Source organism: Anopheles moucheti, chromosome 3 (assembly GCF_943734755.1).
Source record: "Anopheles moucheti chromosome 3, idAnoMoucSN_F20_07, whole genome shotgun sequence".
NCBI classification, from domain to species: Eukaryota; Metazoa; Arthropoda; class Insecta; order Diptera; family Culicidae; genus Anopheles; species Anopheles moucheti.
Window position 1 is genome coordinate 69,922,929 of NC_069141.1, and position 13,953 is coordinate 69,936,881.

General features: G+C 44.5%; 1 protein-coding gene across 2 annotated transcripts; it reads left to right on the top strand.

Moving 5' to 3' along the window:
• Positions 1-1,087: 1,087 nt before the first annotated feature.
• On the top strand, positions 1,088-13,048 carry LOC128300714 (uncharacterized). 2 transcript variants are annotated; one of them, XM_053036877.1, is made up of 5 exons: positions 1,088-1,498; positions 4,385-4,521; positions 4,850-5,075; positions 10,779-10,985; positions 12,100-13,048. In XM_053036877.1, exons 2-5 carry the CDS (start codon positions 4,412-4,414, stop codon positions 12,418-12,420), a joined length of 864 nt encoding a protein of 287 aa, XP_052892837.1. In that variant the 5' UTR covers positions 1,088-1,498; positions 4,385-4,411; the 3' UTR covers positions 12,421-13,048. The 2 variants fall into 2 exon arrangements, with proteins under 2 accessions (XP_052892837.1, XP_052892839.1); XM_053036879.1 differs by lacking the exon at positions 1,088-1,498 and adding an exon at positions 3,183-3,309.
• The last annotated feature ends 905 nt before the right edge of the window (positions 13,049-13,953 follow it).

The following is a 13,953-nucleotide window of genomic DNA, read 5'->3' on the forward strand; positions in this document are numbered from 1 at the left end:
TAGAATAATTTTGCTGTGCGTATTGCATAAATTTAGGCGCTCTTCAAGCAGTATTTTCCTTAGCTCTCAAACTATGTAATTTGTAATACAAAGTTAGTGTATATTGAATATTTATGCTACTTGCTTAGTATTAGTTCCGCAAGGCTGTGGTTCGTAGCAAGTTTACAAACTCGTTGGAATTATGCAATTAAACATAAATAAATATTACAAACATTCATATCAAACTTACCCGGTTGTGCAGTCACATTCGTAAGTCACCGGTGCCGCTCTATTTCAGGTGCAAGAACACACCGCGATAGTGAAACCACGCGGCACCTCATCAAACTTCGGACATACTCGAACCCGTCAACGTCAATGCCAAAACGCGTCTTCATAAAATTCGTACCAAGGGCACGGCACAAATAACGCCGCCCCTCCGGCCGGCGGTACACCAAGCCTAATCCCGTCGGCCATAATTCTCGACGATGGTGTCCAACACCTTGCTCTCGGCGTGTACCACATGACCGAAACGGTAGGCAAACAGTGCAAACGGGCTATTACTATTTTTAAGCGTAATAGCTCAATCTTTCCAAAGAAAATATGTGTGAGTGTGTTTTCGCCCCGTTTGGACACGGGACGGACATTGATTGTTCACCGTCGTCGTCACTCATCCATGTGACGGAAGCACTCTCGGAAGCAACGCAGTGGTGGAAGTGGCTTCCTAGATGATAGGTTAATCATCTCGCTTCGGTTAGTCACTTGCCGTTGGTATGGTTCTCACATTCAATTAAAGGTACACAATCATGACGAAGCCTTTTAATTATAACACCTTCAATCAGTCTCGGTCAGCCTTGTGTTATCTGATAAATAAGCACACATAATGGTGCCACCGCGTAGGGGCAATAGGGGTGGTTTGTTGTTTTGGTTAATCTCTCTCTTCCTTTCGGATCTTTATCTCCAAACAAAACCATCCGTTCCGACTGCTCGGTAGTATATTTCTCTTACGGCATGTCATTCCTGCCGATGTCACGTTGTGCATGCTCACTGCAAGGGACGTGAATGCGTTTCCCAGCAAATCTCTCGCTCTCCCTAAAGAACCGCACAGCGTTTCAGTGACATTTCCACACCCAACACATGGATGCGTATGCGCACTGGTGTTGGCCAGGGTAGCTTGCGCAAGTGCGCTCACCAGGAAAGCGGTCCCCCCAACAAAAAGAAAAGCGAGCGAAGGGCCCAGAATGGACGGAGAGTCATTAAAACGGGTCCCACGTTAACCGGGCGCCTTCAGTCAGAAGTCAGGACTTGAACAGGGTTCGTGCGCAACAAGGTTAGAGTCGGGACTGGTCGATCATTGCCGGATTGGATTGTGCCGTGTTGAGTGGGTTTATCGTAACAAAGTTTTTGTTTTTCGCCTATCCAATAGGAACCGCCCCACGTGTACGACAGATTGGTTCAATCCAGTGAGACGATTATTGGAGTGATCTAGTGTAACCCGTGCAAACGTTTGCATATACCTTAGGTAGGTTTCTGATTAGTATGCCCAAAGTGTTATATTGATTCAGTTTCCCAACACGAGATTAAAATGACCTTCAAACACGCGATCAATTTATAGCCGACAGTGGAACGGAAATGTAACGTTTCATTCTATTTTGTGTGCCAATACAAATTTCAAGTGTTCAACCAGCATTGACGTTTGAGTTTGTAGACTAGGGGAAATGGGAGAGTAACGGAAAAAAAACCATCAAAAATATAACGTCCAACGAGCCGAATGTGGACGACGGTTCTAGTGATCACGTAATATTTTTACTTTATGATCTCACATACTCGACACGCGGGTGTTTTTTCCATTTTTTTCCTTCCCTTTCGAACCTTTTTGAAGCGCCTCCAGATGGTTTGCTAATGCAGTTGAAACAATCGGCTGTCCGTTGATAGCAAACCGGTTTATTGTACCCCCGCTTTGTACATTTACAACCAGTGAAACATTTACCAGATGTCCGTATGCTTGAGTGTGTGTGTGCGTGTGTTTTTTGGTGGTCGCCCCCGAGTGAAGGAAAATGAAGTGTAGTCCAACGGTGCATTACTATTTTTAATGTGCAACACACGGGACCACCTGTACGCTGGCAGTGCAAACCCAAACAGCGGCATGCCTAGTACAATTGGCAATGTTTATTATCCCAGTAGGCGGTGCGATCTTAAGTAATGGAGCAAAAATATCATGGAGGCGCCTGGTCGCTCAATAGCAACGTAATGGAGACGCCCGGTCGTTTGTGCCAAATGTGATGGAGGCGCATGGTGTTTTATGGAATTCCGTTAAACACGTTTTCCTAAGCAGCGCACATTACACTTGAAATTTAAATTTTACGATACAGGCTAATTAAGGCTCTAGCTACCTGGTTACAACGTTTAGAGACGTTAGAACAAAGAAGCACCAACCGGGCACGGGATACGATTCGAATTATTTATCTCTGCTTGCTTGTTGGTTTCACGTGTAACCGTGCGCGCCCATCACGAGCAATTACTTGTCACCTTAACTAATTTTAGTGTTGCCTCCGCCAGAGGAATGCATTAGCCTGCGTTGGGAGAGGTTAGGAAAGCATGCGAAGAAAGATCCGATTCTAATCTAAAACCACAACTCCAACACCGCTCGCCAAGAGGGAGCAAAGGGTTTGATGTCTAAAAACTCACGTTCCACCTCGGTTTAATGATGGCACACACTCAAACATACACATATAAGCGACTTCAGAAGGTGAATGAGACGTGCACGATTGCGTGCGTTCTTCCCACTGTCGAACACCACCAAAAGACGGCATATTTTTGGCCGGCGGACGACCGAAACGTGTCGCGCTTGATGAGTGTCTATTTTCGATACGACGTAACCGCTATCGTATCGCCGCTCCAAGCTGGGTCCCGGTGACCGCATTGCGACCCCGTGCGCGTCCGAAAATTGGGGCCATAAATGCTCTCGCCAGCGATGGCTAAACCCAAAGATTTCCTCGAACCGTTTCGGGTGATCTAAGTCAAGGTTTATGGTGGTGTGTGGTGGAGTTGCGCGTATGTAATCTTACCCCGAAGCCGATGCCCTAAATCGGAGTGTGTGTGTGTGTTGCAATGTTTGTCACTTTTTGGCGCTATGCAACCAAACGCGCGATGATTTCGGGTGGGTGAGATTGGGTCGCCTAATTAAGTGCTTGCTGCAAGCGACAGCCTGAGTGACAGAAGCTCCCTGATGCGCTGCCGTGGATCGTTGAATGATGTAGGTGTGCACCTTCTTCCCGGTAGCTCAGGCGGGCTTCAAAAGGAGCAGCAGTCACAAGATGCAGCGTTGGGAAGGTATGAAAGCGGGACGTTATTTTCAGCTACCTTTTTTGCGTTCCCCTACAAACAGGTTGACCCTATTCTAATGGGGCCTGTGCGAGTGTTGGGGGCGAGATGCGACCAGCGAGTCGCTTTAAATAGCTAAGAAAATGAAAATAATTCATTCTTACGTGCGTGTACTGCTGCTGCTGCTCGGTACATTGGCGCAGGAATGCAGATTAATTAGGCCAGCATCAAATAAACAATTCCCACTTCTAATCGGCCAAAACCGCGATGCGGCATTGATTGTGTATTTACCTAAGCCCCATCTAACACTCTAACCTTGCTAAAGGCAGCCAACGAAATGGTCACCGCTTTGTCTGTACTGACACTCGATGAGTGGACAGCATCACGAGTGAATAATTTTAACGACAGTCGCTCGGTTTTAGGCAAGATTTAGTTTATTTGTTTGGACGTGTTTATTTATCAGAGGGCCGTAACGCATTCCAGCGTATGGAGAAATAATTTCATCGGTTTCATTCACTGACGCACTATGATTGAAAAGTGAAAAGCACGATAAAAAACGCCTCGGTCATTCCGTGGTGTAATAATAATCACTTCCAGATCCGGTCCGGCTTGACGCATGGGGTGGGATTGCGAAGGGCTAAACAACGTCAAGATCACAAGGTGGTTGTTTATGTGACGTTACGCATTACGAGCTTGCCGTTAAAACAATGTACACCAATGTGGCTTAACACGTTGGTCATGAAATGTTCAGGGCCATGGCGGCAGTTGAACATCGTAAATTGTGGAATGTTTACACGAGCACTGATCGCGTATGATCGGGGTTGGAAGCGAAACATGCATTGGGACACCATTTGGTCAGCAGGTTCCGAAGAGTATGAAGGAGTTTTTTGTCACATCCTAGAGAGAAGTTCTTTTTGATATGATCTAAACACTCGCTCTCATTATTTCCTGTACTAAAAAAAAAGCAAAGTAGCCAAGATTGAGCGCTGTAGCAATCAAAACTCTAATACGCCTAAATTTATGCAAAAGACAAACATAATGTCATTCTTAACCCTACTCAACCACATTATTGCTTTCGTTGCAGGTAAACTAACTATACGTAACAGTCACAATGAGTGCTCGCAGAGGACTTCGTACGCGCGTGTATGACGCCAACATGAGCATGGTGGAGAACAACTACCGGGCCGCCCTGGAGCGTCTCGAGAAGAGTCGTCGCGCACCGTAAGTATTGCCACCGTGCAGATCTTTCGAACCGTGGATCGCCCATAAACTTGAAGTCGGATGGAAAATATGTTTAAGCCAGGGAGGTCATTTCCAAAACTCCAACAACAGCTGTCGGCGACGATCAACGCTTTGCTGCGTTGGTGAAAAGCGTTTGACGTCAGCACACACGACACGTCCGCCAGAGCTGGCGGCGATGTAAACATTAATTTCCATCCCCGTTCGCAAGGCTGATCACCCTTTGCACCCATTTCCGGACACGATCTTGAACTTAATTCGTTTCGTTTTCGTCACTCTCAACCCCCCCGCCTTTCCCTTCCCCGTACAGGTCACTCGATCGGGAGGTGAAGCCACGCAGCTCACCGTTCGTCAGCCGGTACGACTTTAACGGTGCGGAAATGGACGACGAGCTGCAGATCGCCCGTAGCCGTGCCGCCAAGGTGATCCACGAGAAGTCGGTCATTGACCAGCGTGCGGAGCAGTTCCGCAGCTCCAGCCTGGCGCCGGCACCGGTCAGCTCGGCGCTGGCCCTCGAGGGCGAGTTCGACGATCAGGTGAGACACAGACGGTTTCTGATGCGACGCTCGTGGGTCAATCATGACAACAGCGTCATTTACGTTATACCGCTGCCGAGCGATGCGAGTTACTTCCCGCGTTGCTACTACGACTACTACTACAGCTGCTGCTGATAAACTTTACCACAAATATGCGCCCCAACTCCAACTCCCCCCCCCCCATCCAGCCGTTATTTTTGTGTGTTAAGTGTGTGTGTTTTCTCTTTTTGTAAGAAGATGCCGGAAAGTGGTTCTTCGAGCGGTTGAAATGCAAATGCCCAGTTGATCCACGGAAGGAAGCTGACAAGACTGTGAACAAAGTCATCGGACGTTGGTTTTGTCGTGCAGAATGTCATATCGACATGGTGCTGTTTGATTAAACGCCTACAGTTATGCAAATTGCATAGCAAAACAACGTTTTCGTTAGCTTTGTTCGTAACTTGTTGGTGTTTTTTATAATGACAATTAACTTCCTCCTGTTCTAACAAATCTTAGCACAACCCCTCCTCCCTCCCCCTCTTTCCTCCCCCTCTCTACGTTTCGTGTCGTACTAATTTTACTACCAATTTGCGACGAGATTCAAATATGTTTCCAACGAGTGTTCTAATCCGACGTTCTCAGACCGATTGCGTCGGTTTGTACTGGAAGGTGGATTGTTAATGCGTTACCTGAGCGCTACGTACAAGTGACATTATATTTAAAAATTAAATACACAAAGGTGTAAACCCTGTCCAAACGGTTAGGCACAGTATTCGGAATGTTGCAGATTGGCCGTTGTGATGAAAAGTGTTTACCACAATTAGTACAACCGATCGGTAGGAAGTAAACCAAACGACGCTTACAGCAAGCGAAACTAATTAGCGAACGAATTGAGTAAAACCCACTAAAACGTTAGCACTAAAAAGGAAAGCAAAAGGGGAGAACATTGTACGCTTTCGAAATGTTGCCTGCCGCAGTAGTATTGTCCTGATTTTTTTGGAATGTTTTAGTTAGGGAAAGAGAACAAATTTACAACAGCAAAAGTATACATACAATAGCTAGTAAGAAACGGCTGCAGTGAGTGGTTTAGTGGGTCGGTAGATGGAGAAAGACAAAATTAAAAATGTGTAGCTTCATTTTCAACATTTTAGAACAAGCTTTAGAACAACAAGCTATAAAAAGGATAGGCTGTTTCCGTTCCGCGTGCGTGTGTACAGCAGTTTTCAGTTATCTCTCCGTCCGTCTCAAGTGAACCCGTGAAATCGTCTGTGTCGATAAACACCCCGTAACGGTACGATTCAATCTTGGTTTGTTGTACACCCGTCCCGTCCAAACCCGGCCCGGTTCTTATTTTTTTCGGCGTGGTTTTCAAAAACGTACGTGAATAAAATGTGATATGACTCGGACTCGGAAGTTCCGTTTCCACGCGCAACCACCCTGTGTTAGATGTTTCTGTGCCGTGGCTGTTCGTGTGGCGATCGTTACCGTAAGTTCGTGAGTCCGTTCAGATCATGCTTGGTCGATCGTGTTTAACTGCCGCCATTGCCTTACTACACGCTAGTTTGCCATACCATTCATTATGCGTTCCTAATCCGTTCCCATTCATGAGTGGCTTTCTTTGAGAATGTGGTAAATTAATAGCGAACGTACAGTGGTTCTTAATCTTTACGAAACATTAGGAGTGCTAAAGAAACTGTTTGACAAAAACGGGGAGAAAAAAAAACAATTTGCTGGAAACATATTTAATCAAAATTGTTTGGAAAGAGGACCGAAGTGCATGTCAGCTGCTGTTAACTAATTTGACCTAAACTAACATTACATTAACATTTTTAACAACAGGTTTGTTCATGACAGTAGTTAATTTGATTTTTTTAATTAACTGAATTTTCATTGCAGTCTCCATTTTAGTCATTACGTTGCAAAGCGCTAATTATGAAAGTATCCGAAGAATTGAATGAGAAATAGTTTTGGAGCTCAGAAACTAGGAATTATAGCAGAAATTGTGGTGGTTTATTCCTCTTAGTACGTCAACATAAGTTTGACAGCCGAACTACACTAACAGTTTGACAAGTCGTCAGATTATGGCACAGGCTGCCGCTTGATGTCGATTCCATACAAACATCGATCTGATTCAATCTGACGCGATTACAATTGATGTTTTATGGAAGCTTAAAAAGTAAAGTGGGCAACATTAGGACTAACTTTAAGCTAAAAGATAAAATGGTTTAGAACAACAACAACAAACGCAACGGATAATGTCAAGCCGTTCGACGCGGTCTGGCCAGACACGATCGGATGGTCCGGGAACCAACGGTTATTGCAACGTCTGCTGTTATGCCGAGTGTGTAGTTTGGCTGTGAGTAGGACGGTATTATTTATGAGCTATTTAGAAGAATTCATCTTTTAAAAAAGTGCTGATATCGGAAAGTATATCCAAGAATACCTAAACATTCTTTTACATGTGTCCTTTTGGTACAGCCAGTGCTTCAAGTATCACTAACCAGGCGGTCTACAGAAATTGAGTTTTGAGCAAAAACTGTCAAATTGTATGCAGAATGTTTGTTCATCGGCTGTTGATCGTCGTGTAATTGATGCTGACTTGCTACTGTCCGAAGCACCCCTGCTAAAAATCTGGTCAGTTTTCCTGGATGTCCAATGCTGAGATCCAAAGCTACTGTGCTTCAAAACACAGGAACCTAATATATCTGTCAACGGGCACCTACAAATATCAATAGACGTGTAACTGAATGACCTTTCAGATCGCTATTAATCAACGTAGCCATTTGAAAAAAGGAACAAATCTTGGACGATGATATTGAAAAAAGAAAGTCTATTAAAAATACTTGAATGCAACAAAAAATCACTTGAGACATATGCCTTAGAAGTATTCAGGCAAAATGCTGTAACATTCTATCCGGCGGTTGATACGACAAATGACCAGAACCTTATCTAACGCCACTTGATACCAAAATGTTAAGTTTGTTTTATCTTTTTCTTGGCTTTGGCTATCAGATGTCATTCATTGGTGGTAACAAAGTCATTGAATTTCATTATCTGTTTGTGATTTGTCACATAAAAAATCTATCCACCGCAACCGAGTGCCATTAGGTGGGCTTTTAGTCTTTGTTAAAATGTATTAATGGACCATTTTTGAAGCAATTTTAGCAAGTCGTTCCTTCTGGATATTGTCTGCTAGCCACAAGCAACTGGGCTTGATAAACAAGTGCATAAAGCAAAGTCCTGTTTGGTCAAGTACTTTCTCACTGTTTAGCCGATTGCTACAACTTCCAGCAAGAATCACTTCGCATTCGATCTTCATCTTTAGGTTGCTGTTGCACTTTACGGTGATTTCTTCCCTCGCGTCCTTCTTTGCTGTGATGGCTAGAACAGGACTATTACTTGCCACTCTGACCTTTTTTAAGATGGAAGAAGGAAAAATAGAAGACACATTGTTCATATTGGACGATTACGAAGAATAATGTCATGTCAAACTTCTTCGGTTCGGTGTGACACTTACAGTTTCTGATTAAGAGTGAGTTCTCCTGGTAGGAGAAGGTGGTAGGGAAGTTGTGTGAAAAATCGTTGAATTTTGTCCATTTTATATTGCATACGATATTGGATTGCTGTGAGTAGACGTTACATCCTTCATGTTAAAAGGTCGATCTCGAACAGGATGTTTCGGGGTTTGGAGCTACAAAAAAGGATAGAGGATTTGGTTCGAGAATTGATTGTACTAAATTACTCAGTTCCTGATTTACTTGACGCGGTAAAACAGGCGCTATACTTTACCTTGCTCGACTACTTACGCCAAAGTAGGTTCGTTTTGTATCAACAGCCCCAGTTCTTTCAACTTAAAATATGTTTTACAAGTTACAAACAACAATCAACAGCAGCAACGCGGCCGAAACACTTTAATTCGCTTGATGATCTCAGCGCACGACCACGCGTTTGTAGTCGTGGAAATAGTCGCAACGCCTGCTCCGTTCAAAACAAAGTCAAAACAAAGATTGATGACAGTGGGGTTTTGTTTTGGTTGTGTCAAACCAAAGTGCCTTGACATGGTGTGTTCGGCGATCATGTGTACCCATTGACGTACTTGGAACCGGCAAGGTAGCCATGGTCCGTTTTACCTTGTTGGCTTTGCAAAAGGTTTGTTATCATATTATAAAGCGGAAGGAGGACGGAGCAAGGATGCTCGGTCACCACCTTTGGGGCAGTGCTTATTATAGAACAGTTTAATAATGCTCACGAGAGTGGATTTTGGCAGCCATGCACACAAGAACACACTACAAAATTTGTAGTAATTATTTCCAATGACACCTTATCTAAACGCAACACTGCTGCATGACCGCGGATGATAAATGTGCATTCCTTGCGATCATTCAGCCAACCTTCATTCGGTTGCCAACGGATTCCCATAATTCCCTCAACACACCGCCGAGGATGTGTCGTCCTGCGCTTGGTGGAACAAAAAGGAAATAAATTGGGCGCGCTTTTTGGTCGCTAATGTACACGCGCAATCAGCTGATTGATGGGCGAAAGATATTTTGCCGCACGGTGTGACTGAACCCTAAAGCACCGTCTGGCAAACGTTTGCTGACTCAGTACCACCGTACTGTTCGGTATTGTAATTTCATTGTTAATACACACAACCCCCCCTGCGGGGAGAGGAAGAGGACAATCGGATTTTTATCGCAAAAATTGTGATGCCACCCGAAACGTGGGATGAGTAAGGTTTTATTTTCATTTGCCCCCACCTCACCCACTCGCACTCCGTTACCCTCTCTCCGGTCTTGTGTCCGGACTCTCTTGTCGTAATTTTAAAAATATCCACCCCGATCGAGGAAGAACTCGACTCTCGGTGCCACGTTTATGCTGCCGCCTGTCAGAGACGGGACGGGGTCCAGGTGGTGTGCAAGCGGGTATCACCGGGATGATGGGGGTGAGAGGGAGGGGGGGGCAAAAAACGTTGCGTTAAAAATAAAATCTCGTCAAATGGCAAAGCGGCACTGGCAAATACTGGCCCCGTCGCGTAATTATATTGCGTGTGTGTTTGCGCACTGCAAAGACGGAAAATCCGTCAACATTCTTGCCGATACCGATTGTTTCGAATGCCCCCCACACTGTTCCCCCCCGCCCCCCTTGGGAAGGAATGTGTCGTTTGTATTGTAGTTTGGTTTTTTGTTCGTTTGTTTCGGAGCCTTCACTTGCCATTGTGGTTTGGGCGGCGCTTTTCGCGTTGATGTGTAAGCCCTGAATGGATGACTAACTGAAATGACACGAGCGAGACTTTACTGCACCGCGAGGGGGTAATTATTGGTCATTGAAGATGTGGCGTTGTTTAAGCAAGCTGTGGGGAGTACATTTTATGGTCCATTGTTTAATTGTCTGTGAGATTTAAAGACACTGCAAATGTTTACACATTAGAATCGCCAATAATTAACAGGAGGGCAATTAAATCGGTGACGGGCTGTTTATAATTTGTTAAGGCAAAATACAGAAAACCAAAGCCCATTTAATATTTCTTTTTTTTTCTAATTCTAATAGTAGTAAGGCTACCCCTTTTACAGGTTTATTTAAACCAGTTACAGAAAAGTAATTCCAAAACCATCTCGCCTAAACTTAATTGAAACAAATTAATATTTCTGCTTTTTTAAGCAAAATATTATTCACTATGGCTCACCCTGTTCCCTTTTGTACCATTTTTTTTTTCTCGCTTCCCAGGTCCAGGCAACGCTAGAACGTATCCGGGCGAGCAAGAATCTGCTCAGTCAGCTGCAGTCGGACGATGCCATGGAGTCGTACCGCACCGAGGCACGCTCGAAGCTAAGCGAACACACTGCGCGCAAACTGGCAGATAAGCTGTCGATGGTAAACAGTGATGAGGATGAATTTACCTCCACCGGCATGACGGCCCGCAAGGCACTCAAGGTAAGAAGCGATGGCTGAGAGTGAGTGTTTTTCCCTCCTCCCCTTCCGTGATTTGCTTAAGAAGTTATGCTCAAAAGGACATTTAGTCCTTGTTCCATTATTTTCACAGCAGTTCATTCTCGTTTGGGGCAGGTTTGTGACTCCAGTGGTACAGAGCTGAGAATTATAATTTGTGATACAAACATATTTGAATGTAATAAGTTAAATAACCAAGCTGAAGTTCCATTTAAAGATAGTTTCAAATTTTTTATTCATTCGTTGTACAAATTGCATACTTTACAGGCGTAATTCTCCCTGTCGAGCCTTTTTATACGCTCAAAAGTATGCAATTTTTACGGCAATTGTACTTTTACAGACTTTTTTTGCGTTTTTATCCGCTCATATCTGTATCTCTTGAGAATCTCTTGAGCTTATCGAGAATTTCGTTTTACACCGCCCTATCGCAACATTTTATCCACTTAATTTTCTTTTTCCACATTAATTTCGAGTACTACGCATACTAAACGCTTCCGCTATATCATACCGCTGCTTCTTTTTCCATTGCTTTTTCTTTCTTTTCCGGTTGTGTCCAATGTCCATTTCTTCCCCCTCATCCCCATGTGCCATGCTGTGCTTTCTCGAAACCATTTCGGTTTTGCTGATGGTTCGTTTTTGATACGTCTGCAGTACAAATACCGCAAATATCTCTCCCGAGACTAAGAACACGAGACCGGATCGCGTGCGCGGATCGCCTGGAATGTGTGCCAGGTGTGCCACTAAGCACCATTCCCATTTGTATATGTGTACACTCGAAAACCAAAAACAAAAACTGCTGGTGATGGATGAAGAAAATTGGTTTTGTAAGGAAAGGCAACAAAATATCCACCGCCCCCAAAAGTATGCAATACTCAAGACAAAATTATCGTGTGCATCGTGTTTCGAAACACACATCTTTCACCTAGCAAATGCTTTTTTAGACACGTTTCAACTCACACCCCACACATCCATCACCCGTTCGTTTGGAAGGTTTTCAAAGCTGTAGTCCCGTTTTTTTGATGATCCTTTCCTATGGTTTTCCTTCCGAACCCCCGCAAATTCCAACCAACTCTGCGGAATGTTTGCCACCGCGATCCAGATCCGTGCCAGCACCGAAACGTCCTCCGTGGCCAAGAGCTCCCAGGCGCTGAAGTGGAAGGACGAAACGGCCGAATCGTACGCAACGAAGCGAGCCAGCGCAACGAAGGCACGCCTGCAGGACATCGACCAGGAGATTGAGGAGTTCGAGGCGAAGCAGGCGGCACGAGCCCGGCGCAATGCCCAGCTGAAGCAGCTGCTGGCGGAAACGGCCGCCCAGGACATTGTTCCGGCCAGCCTAAGTGAGCACGCCGACGGTATGCGAGTGACGACCGGTGTGATGAAGGTGAAGACAACGCAGAAGAAGATGGTCAGCTTCTAACTCTGAGGCCACTCTGAGGTGGAAAAGACGAATGGTTGGGGATGGGGAGGGGTAAACAATGTCCAAACAGGCACGCGTGTTGTTGAGTTTAGTTTCAATTCTCTTTCATTCTCGTGTAATATTTTTGTGTAATACGTACAGATGTGTAGGGCCACCTAGCTTTAGGGTAAGATTTTAGTTTCTATCCCGTTGAAAAAAAAAACAAAGAAGCGCATAGGGAAATCTTACTCGGACCGTCCTATACGTGTGTCCGGTGTGGGAAGGTTAGAAGCGTGAAATGTAGCGTGCAGCCTTTGATATATAGTGTGTAAAACGGTGAGTCGGAATCTGGTAGGTAATTCGGGAATCAAATCGGCCGTTAATCCGATACGAGCAAATGCGATGCCTTTTTCTTGTGAAAGACAGCAATTTATTGTGGTAGGTATCATCGTCGCGTCGTGCGCGTCTGTACGAAGCGGATGCGAGTGTCAAAAAAAAATGAGAATGACAACAGTCCGCACCACCAGATAGAATAGGGTGTAAGCGGACCGTTCGTTCGTTCGTGCGTGTACTTCCACTTGTAGCGTTCTAGACCGAATGATGCATACGCTACCAGTAACCCTAAGTTAACCGATGTGAAAACATGATGCATAATAAATGATAAAACTTGTGGCGTGTGTCCGTGTTTTTCGAACTGATGTACGGGGATGGGGATGGCAAATTTTTGAGAAGAGTATTACGCGATGAAGAAAAAACTGCTGCTTTTGATGAATTTATTCGGGGTGGTAATTATCTCAATTATAATCGTTTGTGTATTTCCCTCTAAAGTTAGAATAAAATGAGTTTTAAATGTGGTAATCATCAGTATAAAATGTGCACTCAAATCAATCTATAATTAGACGAAAATAAAATGTTCGTAGTGTACTAAACGCATAGCCATTGTAGTTTTAGTACAAGCATGTGTCATCCGTCAAACCAATTGCATACCTTTAGGCGCTTTTCATTGCAGTCGTGTCCGTCTGCTTGTTGCTCGGTGCGCAACGGTACGTGGGTTGCATGTAAAATATTGCTCACAATGCCACGAAAGACACACAATACCAACTGTCGTGAGCGAAGGAGTAATTGTACGACATGACACTTAGGGTTTTTTTGCTGCCTACTTTAAATCCATGTCACCGGTACCCGCGAATGCCTTGCAAGCTGTAGCGCGAAACTAATGTAAACGATTAGCTTACGTCGGTGATTACATAAATTTACACCACACAAGTGGTGCTGTTGTGTGGATTAACAATGTTACCCCAATGTTGCTAAAATGGTGCACTGCAAGGTACCGAGTGCCAGCACAGTCCATAACTAACTCCCACCATGGTTTGCGCACTAAATCGTCTCCTTTTGCGTCGTTATTGCGAATGAAGGCACGCAACACATGTTTCAAGGAAAGATACACTCGACTGTACCATTTGTCGTCAATAATTCACCCACTAATATGGGGTACACACCATTAGCCGGAAAGTGCAAGCAACGAAGAGTAAATAAGAGCACTATTTTTAAAAT

What these genes read in the sequence shown, in the direction of transcription:
- LOC128300714 (XM_053036877.1), top strand. Translation starts at nt 4,412, where the DNA reads ATGAGTGCTCGCAGAGGACTTCGTACGCGCGTGTATGACGCCAACATG. An exon ending in GAGAAGAGTCGTCGCGCACC is followed by an intron (nt 4,522 to 4,849) that starts GTAAGTATTGCC and finishes TTCCCCGTACAG; the next exon opens with GTCACTCGATCGGGAGGTGA. An exon ending in AGGGCGAGTTCGACGATCAG is followed by an intron (nt 5,076 to 10,778) that starts GTGAGACACAGA and finishes CTCGCTTCCCAG; the next exon opens with GTCCAGGCAACGCTAGAACG.